At 35.9% G+C, this 20,473-nt stretch overlaps 1 protein-coding gene across 1 annotated transcript; it reads left to right on the top strand.

Annotated features, from left to right (window-relative positions):
- Window positions 1-672: 672 nt before the first annotated feature.
- LOC127836820 (uncharacterized) lies at window positions 673-19,519 on the top strand. Its single transcript, XM_052363422.1, has 10 exons — window positions 673-1,035; window positions 1,662-1,805; window positions 2,794-3,070; window positions 6,461-6,690; window positions 7,266-7,446; window positions 8,080-8,235; window positions 13,035-13,129; window positions 16,438-16,642; window positions 18,326-18,418; window positions 18,795-19,519. Exons 1-10 carry the CDS (start codon window positions 895-897, stop codon window positions 19,358-19,360), a joined length of 2,088 nt encoding a protein of 695 aa, XP_052219382.1. The 5' UTR covers window positions 673-894; the 3' UTR covers window positions 19,361-19,519.
- The last annotated feature ends 954 nt before the right edge of the window (window positions 19,520-20,473 follow it).

A 20,473-nucleotide genomic window follows, 5' to 3' on the forward strand; every position in this document is an offset into this window, starting at 1 on the left:
TACCCAAATATTGTCACGACCTTTGCGTTTGTCGGATATTTTATTATTTCATTTATTTATTTATTTATCCATCTATCTATCTATTTATGTTTTGATTGATTTTCTTAGTTGTTTATATTCTGTTAAAAAAACATTCATTCAAGTGTTTTATTGTGTCCAAAAATGTATGTTAAAATATATAGATTCGTCCTGAGTGTCTTTTAAGTGTTTTTTTTTTTCATAATGTTTTTTTTTCTTACATGACATGCTGTTAAACATGTTTAAATATTATGTGACACTCATTCACATATTAAAATAATCAGTATATAACGTGCTATTAAGTGCAGTGCTTAGTTAAAACATTAACATTGTAACACTGTTAATATATATGAGATACGATTAACTGTCATAAACCGCATATAGCCTTCTTATTAAATAAAATTGCGGGGGATGACCGAATAAATAGCTTTAATTAAAGACTACCCGTTATCACACCTCAAAATTGCGTTTCTATGGTTTTGAAGCTACACTACGGGCCGGTTCTACCTGACACCCGAGATCAAAGTAAACATCTTTATCTCGCAGCCCAAACTCGGTAAGACTGTTATTTATGTGCAAACAACCAAATTGAAATCCATTTTACATCTATTTCTAGTTTATAGTTCCGCCCTTACCTTGCGGATTTTCTCCCGTCATGAAAGCTTAATGACACGCATCTTTCACGACAAAAATAAATTGTACTTTTGCGGTGATTGTTCACTTTCACTTTGCTCATTCATTGTGGCTAAGTCGTGCAAACATACTGGGCAGAGATAAGTATCGAAACAGGACAAAAATTATTTACCTTACAGCGCTTTGATTGTTTTTATATTTTTTTCACTCCTTGCTGAACGGTGTAAAATACGAAGACAATACATGGATGCAAATATTGGATCGTACCGGATGCGAACAACTTCGCAGGTTACCGGTTTGATGGTTATTCTGTTGGGATCCAGCGTCTACCCACAGCCGCTTTTTGAGGAGGATGTCTTCCGGGCGAACACTTCCGGTCCCCAGGTACCGTTTTCTTATACGTTTTAATTAACACGTCGAAAATGGTAATACAAAGCATTACGTATTATTTCAATGCGTACTTAAATATAATGTTAGGTCTACCGATGGAAAATTGCGGTAGTGCAATTTAAAGTGAATAAGTACCTAATCAATTATGAAAATGCCCACCTAAATCAGGCATATTTAAACATCGACTTAACGGATCATGATGCTCGACTACTGAAATCTCACATGGACGTTCCGCAAATATTTGGTCTAAACTCCCTTATGTGTTACATTTAGGCACAAGTTTTTTTTTACTATTGCATGACTATGAGATTCGGAAAACAATGTCATTAATTTTTATTATACATGTATTCATATTAATATAATTTCTCGTTTGCAACAGTTCAGAAAACAATGTCATTATTTTGTATTATACTTATTATATTATAATAACCCGTTTACAGAGAACCGTCTCGCTCGCTAACAATTTCCCTATATGTTTTTGCAATTTTATAAGATCAATAAAGCCTTATTAAGCATGTACTTGTGCTATGACTATAAGATTTGGAAAATAAATTATGAGCAATTATATAATATCAATTAAAAGACTTCGTAAGCATGTATTTTGTTCTAAAAATGCACAGGTAGTGGAGAATGTTTTGGACTTGATTGGCTCCACGTGTCTCCTTGGAAACCGGATTTTTCTGCGGCGCGCGGCGCGAGTGGAGTCGGACGACGGGCGGTCGGCGGACACGTATAGGGACTCCTTTCGGGGCGGAATTTGGAATGTGAGCGGCTTTGGTTTAGTTAAATTTTCTAAATGCTAAACATGTTGCGGCCATGCTCTTCATAAGTAGTATATATATATATAAACATTAAAAGATGAATCAACTTCAACATCATAAAGTACCGTAACTTCGATTGATGAAAATGTACATAACACTCATTACATAACACAAAGACGGATCCGAGTTAATATATGATACAGAATTTAGTTGTTGTTGTTTTTGTGTGTATTCTTTTTTTCATTCAGAAATATGTTTAGAAGTAAAGACGTCCGTCAACATATAAATGTTTGCATACTCCTTGTCCTTATCGATAATTAAATAATACATATTTCAGGTAATAATAATTGTCAAAAACATGACATAAACCACCAAAGTAAGCCGGCTTCAAAAGCTAACAAAACTCTGACAGTAAAACCAAACGAGTTTGCTGATGTAATCACAACCCTTGAAAACATCAGGTCATCTTAAATCCACAAAGAACTTACGTCATAACGAACTAAATCTTCGTTGCACATTGACTTGTTTGTCATCACAAATCATCATAGCTCAGACGTTTTAATCAAATCATGAAATCGCTGACATCATCAAAACCAATTTATCACGCATCATCAAAGCACTGATGCTTTAATATAAAGACATCATTACATTACTATAGTACATGTACATATTAGTGTTGATATTAATAGCTTCCCCGAAATAAAGTATATATCAAAACGGTGACATCATAACTTAATGCATTAAATAAAAAAATTAATTGTTACAGATCATATTCAGATCGTTCACTTTCTATTACACGATGTCTTGTTCCAAAACATTAAGTTAACAATTTGTTTGCGTTAAATATGTTCACTATATATTTTATGATGCATTTAAAGATGTATTATGTTAACAATACAATAGAGTTTTGCATATATACCATTGACAACGTCTGCACAGTGAAAATTGCTGAGTTTATTTATTGCTCTGAAAGGGCTTAATTTTCTTTAAGATTGGCGAATCTAACTTCAACCTTACAACAAACAACCTTCAGTTGAGCTACCAGTATTCTGTCGTCAAATCTCATCTTAACGTTGATTGGTCGGCGGTCACGTGGTCCGATCTTCGTAAGCCAATCATATCGGGCCTTGCTGCGACCCTGCTTATCAAAGCCAAGAACATGAATAACATCCCAGAAGACATTACGGCACAGTCGCAAATTTGGAGCATCGTCAATCCCGGAGTTCCCATGTTCACTTTTTACTCTACCGAGATCGGACATAGAATAGGTAATATGAACCCATGTATGCCTAGTGGACTCTCCCATCCTTCTAAAGTGGATCAATTTATTTCCAAAATTAGGCATGTCTAGTTTATTTATTTCTATATTTAGCATATGTTTTACATAAATTCATAATATAAAATAGCGCAGACCCTAATGAGACGCCGCATAATGTGGCGTCTTATCTGGGTCTACGCTGCTTGCCAATGCCTTTTTTCTAGACGCTAGGTATAAATATTTTAACGGACAATAATGTAGAAGCTGACAAATATTCAGGGATAATGAAAAGTAAGGACGATCATGTTTCATTTCTAGCAATTTGTTTAACTTGGTCTTCTACACAACGCATACGAGAGAGATTAATATGAAGAATGAGCGCACAAAGTTGGAGATTTAAGGGTGGCATGGAGTTGACATCCGAACAACCTTATTACGCAGGTGGTTAGCGTGTGGCTATGCTATTAATTTGTAAAATCATCATTCTAAATGAATAGTAATACAATTATGACGAAAAATCATCTTTTCTGGAAAAAAGTCACTATCAAATATATATAACCAGGTATTCAACTCAAAATCACCCGAAACAAGGGTGGATCGCTTTGAACAGCCATAACTTCGTCAATTAGTCAGCGATTTCCATGAACTTGGTCTTATTCAACGCAGACATAAATTTCCTTTCTGGAAATGTAAATATCTTGATATATTTTTACAAATGCTTTGTCAACTTTTAAGAAAAAACACGATACACAACTCGCGTGGCCTACTCGTCATCGATTAGACACGATTCAAGTATGAAATCTTCAGGGAATAAAGACACACCTTCGAGTTGGACCAATGAAATCACTCGTGTGTTGAAATGTCGGCCTGTTGAAATGTATGTAAACACAAGTTTCAAACGGCGGAGGACAGTTAGTTTTGATGCATAATGTAACGACAAGAACGGTAGAAATGTTTTTTCATACGTTTTATTGAATTATGGTACCGAAGTCCGTGAACTTTGCAGGAAAACTACTCTGTGAAGATTGCAGTCTTAGAGCGAGTCAGATCGATCAATTATTAAAAGCGTCACACGCTAACCACCTGTGATTTACTATATACTCTTCTTTACTCTCGAGCACGAGCGTCTATTCGCGCGAACGTGCAAGTCTTCACATACACGCGCTAGCGTCTCTCCTGTGTGCCTGTCCTCGTTTCACGGGCGCACATGTTTTAATCCAGTTGTATCCACACAAAATCATTATGTCTAAGTGATATTTTACAGGTTAATAGCCTGAATTGACTTTTTTATGTTACTTTTGATGTTTTGTGTCATTGTTTGTAATACGGTAAAGAACATGTCAATTACAATCATGAACTTTGTGGAAATCTTTTTTTTTCTTTTGTCAGTTCAAAATTATAGTTTCGGGACTCGTCTTATAAATACATATTTGAATGAAACAATTTTTGAGAACATTGGTATAACTCTCCGAGAAAACATATTTAAATAGGAGTTACCTACCTTTCCATTGCCAACTGAAATTTGTGTAGTCAGTAGCATATCAAATAAATGTAATTTTGTTGACCGTTGGATTAATAATATACATCGAAATTCAAATGCGGTACAAAATAATGTGTCCACGGTATAAAGGGTAGAGGCAAAAGCATAAAGCTGGTGAAACACCTCACTAAGAAGTAAACGAAGCAATTTTTTAAAAACAGTTTTACTTGAGAACAGTGTTTTTTTAAGCTTCAGAATATCAAATCCTCCCTTCTTAAGTGGAATAAACGATCCTTAAACACTGAGCAAATGACTGCAATAGACATTTGTATGTTTGCAGTGTAAGGTTTTATAATACTTAAAGGGGCCTTTTCACAGATTTTGGCATGTTTTGATGTTTGTCATTAAATGCTTTCTATTGAAAGAATTTAAACATTTGCTCTTAAAAGCTTCATTAAAAAATCAAGAATAAAATTTAAAAAAGAAAAAAAGGACGCTCAACAGGGCTCAAACCACTGACCCCTGGAGTCTTTGAGTAAAAAGTCTTCAACTTAGACCCCTCGACCATCCTTCCGCATACAATGCTGGGTGTATTTTATACTATATATAAGCAATCCTCGTAGTTTCACAAAATATAACCACAACAACAGAACTCTCCAAATTATTAAATGTTTTCGCGTTGCAACGCTTTATAATTATCAGGTTTTTAAATCGTCGAAAGATGCATACAATGGCTATATTAGAGCATGGTAAATGTTCAGTATTACTGTTTCCTCACAAATATCATAACTAAATCGAAAATTTGCGATTCTGAAACAACTTTTTTTTATTTTGTCAATTTACCAAAACGTGAAAAGGCCCCTTTAAAATCACAAGAATAGTGATCGATGCGCACGCATTCCAAATCGCCGAATATATCTCTTTTCAACTTTTTTAAGTACGTTCTACTCCATGCGTTTTATTTAAATAAACCCACAAATAACGCGTTGGTCTAAGTACATGCACTTCGATTTTAAAGATCGTTGAAAATATTCGGTCGCATTGTTTGTAATTAAAATCACATACGTATAGGTGTGTGTGTGTGTTCACACGGCCGCAACAAGTAGGTCATATGTTCGTCGGATTTTTTTAAAAAGGTTTTATTTTTAATAGCGCCCGCTGTGTCCTTTTTTGCCCGCAACCGATTTTTTATTTATAGAATATCTTTTTTTATTCTGTTTTTTTTTTTTAAGTAAACATTTATAAAATTGACTCCTAGTTGTTCGCTCCATAGTTGATGGTTTTTATTGTCAGCATTCGTAGACTAGTTTACCCAGGAAAAGTATGAGCTGGTTAATTTACTGCCGTCATATGACTGACGTACTATTGATAACGGCGGCACATCATATAGAGAATACATGGTTGGTGCCGAGATGGAGAAAGTTTATCCGGTGTGGCTTAGAAAAAGAAAATAGGGCGAGCTTTAGCTCCTGCTTCATGCCGTTGACACATTTTATCAAAGACAAATGATAAATTGACATAACAATATAACTGTTCTTGTCGAGCCTCCTACATATACACAACATTCTTGACGACCGGATAACTACCGATTGTGTCTCGTAGAATATAGCTCCACTTTAAACTGTTCCTTTTAATGCTTTCCAGTTGAAAATATGAGATGAAATGAAAAAACGAATCGATATGTTTCTTGGTCTACAACTACGATAGCAGACGATATTGGTAAAATACTACACCCCTGTGTAGTGAATTGGAAAGGTTACCGTTACACTTAACTATGTGTCACAGCGTGCGTAGGAATACACTAATTCCTGTTGACCGGAGATAGGAAAATTTATTCGACCCTGCTTTATTAGGTCAATGTTTGCAACAGAGGCAGGATAAAGAAACTACCAGATTAACAAACACATTTTATTCTTACAGAGTGCGACGCAGACGCCATGTTGGATCTCGTCATCATTCTCGATTTCCAGAAGTTGCCAACTCTTGACTTCGTTGACGTCATCAACTTTCTGAAGGGGCTGCTGGACCGCTTCCGGTTATCCATGGACGGCACCCGGGTCGGCATCGTGACGAAACGGTTGCACCCCACGGCCGCCTGGCTGCTTAACAGTCAAGCGTCTATTGGATACAGCGTTGTTAACGTATTGACGGTACGACTAAATGAAAGAAAAGCTCGACACACATAAGTGCGAGGATTAATATTGTGAACGTAGCGTAACGGGTTGATAAAAATATATGTAAACTACAATTTATTTGATTTAAAACCAATTGTTCCAAGCTGAGTTTAATAGGAATCCTGTGGGTATAAAGATAATGACCATCTTAAGCACGTTTCCGTGGTAGAACCATTTTTAAGTACCTTTAATTATGCTGCTAATACACCTGTCGTGGGGATCATACATAAGACCTTTTAGTCGCATTTCTGAAGCCGAATTTCAGCAACCTCACACTTTTGCTTTTTTTTGCCACGTGAGTAGTTGAAGTAATAAATATATGCAGCATAAATAAAAAGCGTTGACTAGTCGACAATTACATTTGACTTTTTTAATCAAGGTATATAAAAATAAATACAAGTTTTGCGGCGATTTGAATTAACCGTAATTTATCGTAATTACGGAATTGACAGTATAAGTAAAATATGCACATGATTAAATTGATTACGCCTCTATAGAAATGCCACAATCAAAACGTACTTAAATCAATAACCTATTTGTTGATTTGAAAGGCTCTTCGCTTCCAAGCCGGACCGACGTTTACCGGAGACGCGCTGAAGTTCGCGCGAGAGACGATGTTTAAAGCGAGCGCGGGCGCAAGAGCAGGCTCCAGCAAGGTGGCGCTCCTGCTTACTGACACCGTCACCGAGCCTGTGTATGCACGAGAAGAGGCGAAACATCTACGTGACGAAGGTAAGCCGTGTCAGCATTTGTGGTGCATCATTAACCTTTCAGAATATTCCAGAGGAAGTCGATGCATCATGTTTGGCAGCGAAAGTACAAAGTAAGTATAAAATGATGAGGTTTGGCCATGTGGCCATATTCGTTCTGTTTAACGGTCAATATATCGGGTCAGGTGGGAAGCCATTAAGATTATAATTTTTGCATCGATTACAAAACAACACAAAATTGACATTTACAAATAAACAATTATAAAGTAATTGCCTGGAAGTTTCGAAGACAGCTTTAATGCTGAGTGGTTTTACAGTAGCAATGCCTCGCTGTATGTGTTTATGTGCTGGGTCAGGTAATATCATCGCCGTATGTAAGTACATGCCTCTCCTCAAATAGTGTTAAGGATTTCTTTTTAAGAAAATAAACCACATACCCACCGTCTAAATTTATACTTTGCCTTGGTTTATTCGGAAGCACCCGTATTCAAATCGACTGTTCTATATGTTAAACTATGAAAGATCAAACTGATTATTATTGAAAATATACTCTGTTCAGCTCAAACAACATGTTCCTGGTTCCGCATTTAATTTAGTTGATGCCGGACTCAAATTTCGTAAATTCACGTCTGCCTCGCCTTTATTTCCTCTACAGGGATCTCACTCAAGGTTGTGCAGCTAACCAACGCGTCGAGTGACCCGGATGTTGAACTCCTAGTAGAGCGGCCCGCGTGTCTGAATGCCCGCCAGGTGACGTCATTTAAGGAAATGCAGACGCTTGTGGACAGACTCACTTCCGAACTGTGCAGAGGTATGCATGGTGGCTACCGTTTAGGATTGATCAGTCCTACTGACCTTAACCCATTTATACCTATGGTCTAGAAAAAGGCCTTTTCAAACAGCGTAGACCCAGATGAGACGCCGCATGATGCGGCGTCTCATCAGGGTCTGCGCTGTTTGCTTAAAGGAATTACTGTAAGAAATATTCTAAATATAGAAATAAATATACCAGACATCCCTAATTTTGGAAATAAATTGATCCAATTTAGAAGGATGGGAGAGTCCACTAGGCATAAATGTGTAAAATTTAGCAGGTCCAATGAGAGGACTTATTACTACGTTCAAGAAACAAACTGATATAAGCACACAAATACAAACATCTGCTTTTCTTATAATATAAATAGAATAATAGGTTAGTGTTGATTATAGATCAGGTTTATCATGCGAGGCTTAGAAAACATAAAGCACGAGCCTTGGCGAGTGCTTTTTCGTTTTTGTGCCGAGCATGATAAACCTGATCATAATCAACACTTATCTATTATTCTATTTATCCCACTTTTTATTTTGTAAACATTTTCGTTTAAACAAAATTAGTTTGACGGGATAATTTCGCTGGATTTATGACGTCATTTCGTCGAAATATTGACGTCATTTCCTGTCGTTGATTATAGATGATATTTAATCAACGGGGCTTTAATCAACCGAATTCGCTGTAAAAGTGGGATAAATAGAGAATAATAGGTTAGTGTTGATTATAGATCAGGTTAATCATGCCAGGCTTAGAAAACAAAAAGCACGAGCCTTGGCGAGTGCTTTTTCGTTTTCGTGCCGAGCATGATAAACCTGATCTATAATCAACACTGACCTATTATTCTATTTATCCCACTTTTTATTCAGTTAACTTTTTTTATTTAAACAAAATAAGTTTTCACGAGTGTTTGTCGTACTTTGATAATGACTGTAGTGTAACCAAGGTCAGTGTATTACTCCGCCTTCCAAAAATAACCGCTGATCGAATAATCATTTTTTTAAATCAGAATATCGTTCTGTAACAAAGTGTCGAGCGTTATTAATTACAATTTTAATCATATTGAATTGCAAATCTTTAAGTTTTATGATATCAATATGACATTAAGTTGTTATATACAAGGAACTACATTTGTTTACAACGTAGCCTTACACCACGCACAATTCACTTTCGATATCAAACTATCGAGTCGATCACGAGGTGCACAATATTTGCTTCTTTGTTATAATATGTGGTTATTTCGTGACGAAATAACAAAGATTACTTGGATTTAAGCTAATTATATACATTAACATTTTGAATGTTGAAAGTGGCACCAAAGAATTGTGAGGCAAAGTTGTTCGAACGCTGGTGAACCGTGAAGTGACTGGGTGGGGCGAACATCAAGATCAACTTGTTCGACGGTAGACAGTGGTTGTCTAGGCTGCATTTCGGCCATAGTTTCGGTGCGTGAAGGTGAACAAGAGGAATCTGTTGGATTGTTACATTTACTGGACTGAGCAAGAATGAACACTTTTGCAGCTGTTCAACAGATATGTTGGAATAATTGGTTAAGGACTGGACATTTTTGTGCCCTGTTATTGCCATGGTTTCAGTGGGTGGATATTTGTATTTCGAAATTTTTGGACCAGGAATTTGCGAACTGAGTGGTTCGTTATTCTCTTGTGCTTGAGAAAGCCGGAGTCTTTTGCCATGGCCTTCAGCATCTGACCTAACTTGTTGACACCCAATTGTTGACGCAAGAATCACCGGGATGCAGTGTCATTTGTGCGTACTGCCAGGTAGAAAAGATGCTTTGAAGAAAAATCAGATGGATGCATATCCGAGTACAGCTTGTAAATTAACACAGGATTTCTTGGTCCAGACGATTGTTTTCTACGGTCAAAGGGGAGCAACTCGCACTGACTTCTTCAAAGGGGAGCAACAACAACAGAACCTATTTGCATAGTGTTAAATTTACCTAATACTTGAGGTTTTAATAAAAATAAATGACAAAAAAACACGTTTTTTTTGCTACTTTCCTTTGTTTTAAGGTCATTAAGATTGACAAACATTTGAGATTGTTTTTATTATTGATGCACTTGGCAAATACAGGTGACGAGGTGCGTGGGAAAAAGTAGTCCCGGTTCGGCAGTAGATGACGTCATTTCGTGCCATTGATTATAGCCTTGCCGTTGATTATAGATGAAATTTAATAAACGGGGCTTTAATCAACCGATTTCGCTGTAAAAGTGGGATAAAATATTTTTCAAAACTGGCAACATGTTTTGAGGGCCTTTGTCGATATCGCAGTAATTGTAAATAAATATAATCAAATTTCTTGTGAAACCTATTGCGTGTGCATGTGTTGTCCTATAAATAATTATTTAAAGTGATAATTCGTTATTTAATTGAAATCACAGCTTTATAAAGTGTGTTATCGGCCATAATCTAATTGACATTTTAAAATCACGTTTTTTTTCAACTGCGTCAATTGCGCAACAATACCCAAATTCGCTGCGAACGTCACATATGCTGATACAATTTCACTGTAAACATTTGTTGATTGTAAAAAGAACCGAAATACACACAATTATACTGCATTGTCTAATAATGAATATGTTTTATAGACTGCATATTAAAGCTCAGTGCATAACAGGTTAATAAAATAACGTTTTGTACTTTATCAAGAGAGACTTACAATAAAATAACGTCAATGCCTGCCCATGCGTAAGAGCTCGGGAAAGCCCGAGCCTGAAAAAAATGAAAGAATTTGTAACCGTTATTGCAAAAAGATAACTTAATTTAACTGCAAGTTCATCTTATTAATGTACTGTAATTAAAAGATGTTAAATTGCACTATTTAAAAGTCTTACCTTTAAATTAACAACCGACGCTAATCGACTGTGATCAGTGAAGTGTCATTTTTGACCTGATATTATCGATATATGGCAACAGAGTAGCGCATCTCATTTAACTACAAAATTTTGTTTGGCATTTTCCTTGTATCCATTAATTTCCCACATTTTGTGTTAAAAAATCCGTGCTTGTCTCGTAACGTTTTTATACAAACACAAATTACAACGCGACACAAATTCAGAATGCAACTTTGTTTTACCCCACCCAGTTTCTATCCCTAACTTTTTTTTAGAGTAATCTTCAGTAATTCATTATTTTACGCATCAGTTTTCAGCGTATACAATCAATGAAAGGCACGCTTGTTAAGACTATATCTGTTTGTGATAAATTAGAATCCGTATATTATGTTTGCTTTTATTAAGTGTTGGCATTTAACACATTAAACCCAAGTTTGCATATAAATTGCAGTCTGCTGTCTGCATGAGTAATATATACAATAATATCTGTATTATGCTACATCTCTAGACAGTAATATTTAATCGCTTCAACAATGTGTTTATTGATTAAATATTACATATATCATCCTCGCCAAATATCAATCTGTTATCATAAGACCATGTTTTCTCTCTATGGCACCATTGTATCAGGTCGATGTCAGCGTTCTGATGTCTTAAAATGGTCTCTATTGATCTTGTTTTGTTCACAAGTTTCACTTCGTATTATAAACAATGTTTACATATGCGATATCACTGCAGTAACAACATTAAATAAAACTTTCTAATAAATCATGCGATTTCATTATGATTTAGGCTTTTTCGTGGTGTGACATTTGTGGAGGATACAATTTGTGACAAGAAAATTTAACAATAATGAGTATGAGTAAAGTTTGTATCCATTAAAAGCATCAAAACATTAGTTCACACATAGCATTATAACAACGTGAGATAAGATCCCTCGGGTCTTTGTGAATACCCCGTTTGTTTGAAATTTGGAACAACAACTGGGAACGTTATTTTAAATAGTGTATACATGCATGTGGAATATCTATTCTTTATATTTGTTTTATCTTTTCATTACGAAAAAAATAAATGTTGACATTGTTTTTATTTGACTGTATAATACACTATAATCGACTTGGTCTACGCTGTGTGCCAAGGTCTTATTTTCTAGACGCTTGGCATAAATGGGTTAAACCACAAAATCTGCGCACAATATTGCGAAAAAAGTTCAAGTGTTGACTTGCTCTCTGCATTATTGTCATCTTTTTTGCAACACCCTCCTTAAATTGGCCAATTTTTAAAATAATTACCTCTATTCGAATTGAAGTCACATTTATTGTAGACTTCTCGGACCAGGCTTTGGTACCTCTTTTCTTCTAATGTGTATTTCGTTAACATGAAGTTATACGGTGACTGAAGCGACAACCAAAATTTAGGTCAAGCACTCAATTAAATTTCTATTACTTACTAGTCTCACATATTTTAAATTGTTGATGTCATTTCAAGCAATTTACTTTTTTCCTGAAAGATATTCAGTTTTGGTATGGTATTGTGCTGTTGAGAGAAACCTGCATACCCGAATGAAATCCCGCCTGTAAGTTAAACTACCAACAAAACAAACACATGCGCCCGGAGTGGGAATGTAACCAGGGTCGCGATATGAGAAGCATGTGCGCCAACCACTAGGCTAACCTTAGAATATCTCCAAACAATTTATATCAAATGCCACAACAAGATATAAAACAGAATATAAAAAACATAACATAACTTTATAAAAACGCGCAAAAAAGTAAAATTTGTTTATTCCGCAAATGATTTAATCGTTGATAGCGCGGCATAAAATACAAATGTAACAGTTTTTAAATAACAACCGGATGAGAATTACATAATGAACGTGTGTTCTTTGTTTATTATCAGTATAGACCAATGTTTGCTATGTACTTCAACCGTGAACTTTCTTTTCAGCGCCGGCCGTGTTGCTGCCCGGAAATTACACCTACCCTTGTCATCACACGTTGGTTGCTAGGTTACCGGACTCGTCGAACGGCATTAGCGTCAAGGTACATGAACGGATTGCTTTGTGACTGTAATCATTTATTTAAAATCCTTTTGTTTTCGTTAGGTACAGTTATAATTATCAAGCCAATAAATTGAGACAAACCTGTTTACAGAGAAGCTATCAAAAAACTAATACGGCCGACACAATTTTTGTGTAACCAATGATCTTTTTCGCGCCAAGTGTCCTTCAAATTACAGAAAATATACAGCAACGAATTTTTTTTTTTTCTCTTCTTCCCCTGTTAAATATGTTTCCACCTCCATTTTGGTGTACTTTTGTTGTGGTATTTCAGAACATTTCGCACTTCCTGTGTCAAATTAATAACTAATTAGTTGTGATGGACTTTTTGGGGTAATGTGTACATAATATTACCAGTCAAGTAATAAACTTAAGAGTATATCTTTAGGACTAAAAGTTAAAAAAGACCATAGTAAAACATTCATAAAGTACGTGTTGTTTCAAAATGCATAATAAAAATGTTCTTCTAGTGTTTTGTTTAGTTATTTCAGTACTTTTAGTCAACTTAAGATACGTAGCTTAAAGCCTTATATTAAAGTAATGCGTCAATATATAAAAAGCCTTTGGCATATCGAGTTTACTTTGGAGACAGATTCTATAGAACCAGTACATGGTCTCGTTGGGTTTGGGTCACGCTCAAGAATAGTTATCAAATCAGTTAAGGCCATGGGATGACACCATACCCATTACACCAATGCCTTTACATAATAGCTTACCGGTATTTATCTATAAATCCTAGTTTTCATTACAAAACGTACACTCAAAATCTGAATGCAACATTTGAAAACAATTGTAAATGTTCTATATGTTATGAAATCCAGATGCATTTTATTAAAAGCACGGGATTAAAACTTAAATTTTAAAACAATTAAATAATTCAATACATCAATAACCTTACCCATCTATCAAAAAAGCTGTTACACGTAAAAAAGAAAAACACCTATTACTATATAAATATTAGTTTCGATGAATAAGTAAGTGTGTGCAACGGTACCGAACTTGAGCGGGAATGGTGATTATATGAGCCGCGTTCTGAGAAAACGGCGCTTAATGCATGTGCGAAAAGTGTCGTTCCAGATAAGCCGGTGCAGTCCACACAGGCTAATCAGGGACGACACTTTCCGCTTTTATGGTATTTTTAGTTTCAAGTAAGCCTCTCTATACCGAAAATCAAGTTTAGGCGGAAAGGGTCGTCCCTGATTAGCGTGTGCGGACTGTTTGAACTTGAAAACAACAACATAATAGCGTTGGTTTACATATTGTATAAATGAATGTGGGATCTCTATTCTTTATTCATGTTATCTTTTAATAACGTAATAAATTAATATTCTTTTAACGTTGCCCTTGTATTTGATTTGACTGTATTATAAACTATATTGGACTCTTAAAAATGTCACAGTTAACTCTTTATTTCTGCATTTACCTGTAGATTAAAGTTTTATTGTTTTAAATATAAAACGTTCTATTTTTTAAAGCACAATAAACATTTTCGCGGGGAATCATGATTCCACTATTGAATGCAGTGTTTGCTACTGATTAGGCAGTTTTTATCGTATCAATCAATTTTAATGCAATTGATAAGAAAAACGTCTAGTATGCTGTCATGAGATATCGAATTTATTTAACTTCTTATTTGTTATTGTTAAGTAAATTTACTTTTAATGCATTTCGTAAAGCAGACATGTGTGTTCATTTTATTTTAATTTAGACGCGAAGCATTGGATTTGTCAGCTATAATAAACAGTTGATAACACAACAAAATCTGCGCACCATGTTGCGAAATTAGTTTCAAGCGTTTACTTACTCTCTGCATTATTGTCATCTTTTTGAAACATCCTTCTTAAATTGGCCAATTGTCTAAAATGATCCCCTCTATTCGAACTGAGAGCCGAATGATTGAAGACGTCTTGGAGAAGACTTTGGTACCTCTTTTATTCTAATGTGTATTTCGTTAACATGAAGTCACGCGGCGACTGAGGCTGTTACAAGCCAGATTGTGGTCAATCACTAAATTATATTACTAGACACACATATTTAAAAATGTTTATGGAATTTCAAGCTATATTTTACTTTTTTCCTGAAAAATATTGTTTCAGTTTCAGTCTGGTATTGTGCTGTAGAGGGAAAACTCAATACCCGACTGAAATCCCGCCTGTAAAGTTAACTACCAATAAAATACATATGCGCCCGGAGTGGGAATTGAACCAGAGTCGCTATATAAGAAGCATGTGCGCCAACTACTAGGCTGACCTTACATTTTCACCCAATAATTGATATTAAATAAAGAAAAGGGGTCGTCCCTGATAAGCGTGTGCGGACTGTACAGGCTAATCTGGGATGACACTTTACGCACATGCATTAGGCCCAGTTTTCTCAAAACAAGGCTCACATGTTTAAAGTTTAAACGGCCCGGTGAGCTCACTCGGTAGAGGCACTCGCCTTATAAGCTGGAGGTCCGGGGTTCGCGTCTCGGATTGGCTGGACGCTTTTCACCACCCGGTGACAATGGCTCCCAACGTGGGGCCAGTTCACGATAGAACCTTCCGTGGGTTCGTCGGGTTCAGTTATAGACTGTGATTCGCATTCGATGAGGAATTCCAACTTTTTCGGGGAGGATGTAACGTCACGAAAGTAGAATTGGCGATTAAATGTGTACGAAGACTGGTTAGCTCGTTCGCTATAACACTCGCCTCGTTTGTGGTAGGTTCCGGGTTCGAGCCCCGGAGAGAATGCACGCTTTTCACCACCTGGCGACATGTGCATTAGTAAATCTTAACCCATTTATGCCTAGCGTCTAGAAAAAAAGGCACTTGCATGATGCGGCGTCTCATCAGGGTCTGCGCTGTTTGCTTAAAGGAATTTCTGTAAGAAATATTCTTAATATAGAAATAAATATACTAGACATCTCTAATAGTGGAAAATTGATCGAATTTAGAAGGATGGGAGAGTCCACTAGGCATAAATGGGTTAATTGTATTGATTGGCTATGAATTTCCGTGTTTTTATGTAAACGGCTCTCCTAGACATTTTGAATGCAAATGTTCAATCATATAAGTATAAACCCATATTTGAATAACGAAATATATAATTAAAGTATCGTTCCTGTTTGAGGAATTTTTTAATATTTACGAAAAAAACTAGCAAAATTGTACTTACAGCAACACATTTAAAACATTTTAATTGCAAACAATGTCTAGGGTGTCGAGATATTTTAGCACGATGTGTATCTCTCCTAAGTTTGGCTACATGCAATAATTAATCGAACATAAATTTTAAATCATTATCAAACAGGCAACAATGGCGGGCGCTGGAGCGGAAGTGTTTGCAGCAACGCGTTATCCCTTACCAGACGAGACTTCGCACGACATCCGTCTGCAAGCAGGTCACGTGCTCTACATCCGTGGTTCTGACCCCATGTATATTAGGGTCAAAGGTCAGAGAAGCTCATGCACTGGAGATCTGACCATAGAGATTAAAGAAACAGACACGTTTAGAGGTATAAAATCGTCGCAATCGCTTTAATTGAGTTCTTATGAAAGATCACATGACAGTAATAAGCTCACATGGCCCAAACATCGTTCATGTATATTTAGATGATAATATGATGAGAAAGTTGTTCATTGTGTTGCAGCTTTTGTACCAAATTAATTCATGAAAGTAACATTAACATTTGAAATCATTAAAGCGATTCTCTGGCATTCATGTGTTCACGTGTGTTATATTACACTTGCCTTTCACAATACATTTTTGTAATAATCGCAAAAAGCTTTTACTGCATGAGCATTTGACTTTAAACACGTTTTTACCTTTTAGTTTCTCTTTTATCCGAGCTCTCAGTGTATAGTCCTCATTCTTGTACCACTGTCTGTAACATTCATTAGTCAGGAATTTCTAATCTGATAAAATTGTCGAATGCGTTCTTTGGAGGATTTTTTTCCAAAAGATTGAAAATATTTTAAACAACTATTGTACCTGAGAGCTGATGCAGACGTTAACGTCACGAAACAACCATGGCATTCCTTGAATCTCATTCAAACACATGTGCACCTCTCTGTGTATGTATTTGCATTGTGATAATTATCGTCGTCGTCATCATAACAATAATATTCTTCTGTGTGCGATCATAAAAATACGTGGAGAAAAGTTAAAAACAAACACGATGATCAAACCAATGCGCATGACTATGATGATTGTTGTTGTTGTTTATTGCGAATTCATATTCATATGCAAATGGTATATATCTCTTCTACCAGCCCGTTTGATATTGTTTGCAGCTATCGAAAGTACACAAAATCACAACGACAGTATTGTTTCACCTTTTAAATTATAGGTCAAGCCAAACAAAACTGTAAATTTACGGAAGAATAGTTTAAATTATGCTCAGTTAAATAATATTTGTTAAGAAAAATGCAATATACAAATTGTTAATGTAACTATGTTTTTAGCGATGCGTGCGAAATGTGTTGATTGTTAACCATTACGTTGATATATCATCAGCTCAGTTTACTCAATAATTGCAATAACATATTATTTTTATTTTCCCCTGGAACCACGTGAAACATGTTTGACAATACAATTATATATATATATATGAATCTTCCTAATAGATTTACATTTTTTCAAATTTTCTTCTCTTTCTGCCGTTAAAATAAGTTAATTTATTGAATTAATTTTAATCTATTTGAAAATCAGAAAAATACACGTTGATAAATATAGTCCGTTAGCAATAATTTTCCAAGAGTATAATGTTTTGTTCAATGATTATTTTTAGTAGAGAAAATTTTATTAGTGTTGAAAAAAGAGTAGTTTTGAGATGGCTAAGAAAAACTAAAATGCGAACCTAAGCAAGACTGTACAAGCCCTGATTTTCGCCCGAGAAAACAAACAGATCTCTTATCAACACGTACCTTATATTCAAATCATGACATACTTTCTGCCTTTGTTTCTGTCTTTACATTCAATCGAATCAAAATGAAAGAAAAAATCACATGAAAGCACCGTGTAAGCCCCACAATCTTGAAACTTCAAAAAGGATTTATTTAAGCAAAAAAGTAAAATACTAAAATACATAATTATGATAAACACAATAAATGACGATTTACTGCGCTTTTGTCGCGCTAAAGTCACGGATGTTTTCGCTTTAACTAAGTGAGCATTGTTTCTTATCCGCCTGTCTCAGGTCTCCCCGGGGTGTGTGCAATAGCCGGAACTGTGCGGCCGTGCACGGACGCGGAGATGACCCTAGCAACCAGTGACGTCATCTTGGTCAGAGGTATTGGCTGCATTACACTTTTTTTAGACTTAATGCGTGTATTCGTAACATATTTCGTCAGGCATTATGAAAGCAATCGGTGGAATGTGAATTTCTTTTAAAACCCAATGCAAACTTTATCATTATTATTTTATCATAAAACTATCGCTTTAAGTTCAACATGTTGTAAACTCCATCCGTAGTGTCACTCAGTAATCCCATTATTCCTAAATTACGTCATTTTTTAAGTTCTGAACTAATGATATTCTGGTACTTTATCGTGTATGAATGTTTCGATACAGAAGAAGGATTTAGTACTTATAGAATCGATATAAAATATAAACATATAACTTTGCATTTAAGAAAACGTGACTCACATTTTGCGATACGTTTTCAGACACCGTCACACAGAATCTCTGCGACAGTAGAAATAGGTCAGTGGAAACCTATCCACATCCTGTTGATAACCACAAGTTTCTCATGTGCGATCAAGCGGACAACCTATATGTCGGAATATGTCCAGTGGGCATCACCAGCTGCGTTCACACCTCTTCCGGTTGCAAATACAGCAACCCATGCTCGCCGGAACTGCTCTTATCTGGAGTGCGGAGTCAGATGGAACCATGCGGGAACCAGTCCAATTACGTCACGTGTACCAGTCTTGGCGTAGCGGAAGTGACGTCATGTCCGCCCGCGCAAGTCTGGAACCACGATACCGCGCGCTGCGTGTTCAAATACGTGCACGCGATCACGGGCATCGGAAGCAACGCGGACGATCAGTCGGTTGTGAACCCGTGCATCCACGCGCACGAGGACCACATGTACTTCCCCTACCCCGGGGCGAGTAACAAGTACATCTTCTGCGATCATTACGGTAACGCGTACGCGCAGACGTGCAGATCCGGAGTGTGGAATGAGCAGATGAAAATCTGTACCGACGTTAATGCGAACGTTCTGGGTTAAAGCAGGACGCAAATAATATATAAAACTTTCAGTTATCAATCATTTAAAGCATGTATGTTTTAATCTATGTCAATGCTTCCACGATATTTGTTTTGCTTACCAAACGCAACTGATTGCTTGAAAGAGTGTTAAACAAGTAAATAAAACTTCGACTTTTCACCTGTTCCACTTTTTGGTAATTTTTGGTAAAAAAGCCACCCTGGATTTCACGTTTTGTAGTTTTACTTTAAGTCAAAAGCTAGCCACTTTCCATTGACGCCTCGAAGCAATTAAAAAGACACATGATGGATGTCTAATATCATTTAATATTTACGTTAATTGTGTGAACGTTAGAAAGTATGAAGTAAAATCTTATTGTTAAGGAATGGACAGAGAGAACGCATTTCTATGTTTGCTAAATCTTGTGAGTTGGCTCATTTTGAAGCAACCAATCATAAGCCGTTCACATCATGGTCGCAATCCTGGCATTTGATTGGATCAAAATAAAGGTCATGGTATTCGTTCATCTATTTGCCCGAGCGAATCAAATAAAACACGTCAACTATCCAATATAAAGTAGGTCTATATAAATTTAAATTGGATTTGCACAAATGGCATTGCACTAGTTTTAGTTCAATGGAGTTTAGCAGTAAAGTTTATAGTTAGTTTGTAACATGTTTAAAAGTAACGGCAAGAGAGCCATTTACTGTATTAGTCTTAAGCAATAAAATGACGCATGCATTAAAACAAGAAGATACAGGATTATTTCTTTTCTTTCTAACGCTGATGTTCGATTGTTTAATAACAGTATATGACGATTATATTTAACATTTCATACATACATTATTTAAATCTCTTACAAATATGTTGCCTACATTACATATGTAATATATGCACATGTCAATGTCTGATGTTAAATTACAATACAATAATCTCGACTAAATATAATATCTCATATATACAGAATTTCAATGTCTTGTTTTCTTCAGATATAATTGATAAAAATTACTTAAGCTATTGTCATATTCGAACACATCGTTCACAATTACTTACGACGTTCACAACAACTTACCGATATGCTAAACATAAATTGTATTTACCCTTTTCATGGGTTAATCAGTGTCTGCGTTTAGC

The sequence above is a fragment of the Dreissena polymorpha genome, chromosome 7 (assembly GCF_020536995.1).
Source record: "Dreissena polymorpha isolate Duluth1 chromosome 7, UMN_Dpol_1.0, whole genome shotgun sequence".
Lineage (NCBI taxonomy): Eukaryota > Metazoa > Mollusca > Bivalvia > Myida > Dreissenidae > Dreissena > Dreissena polymorpha.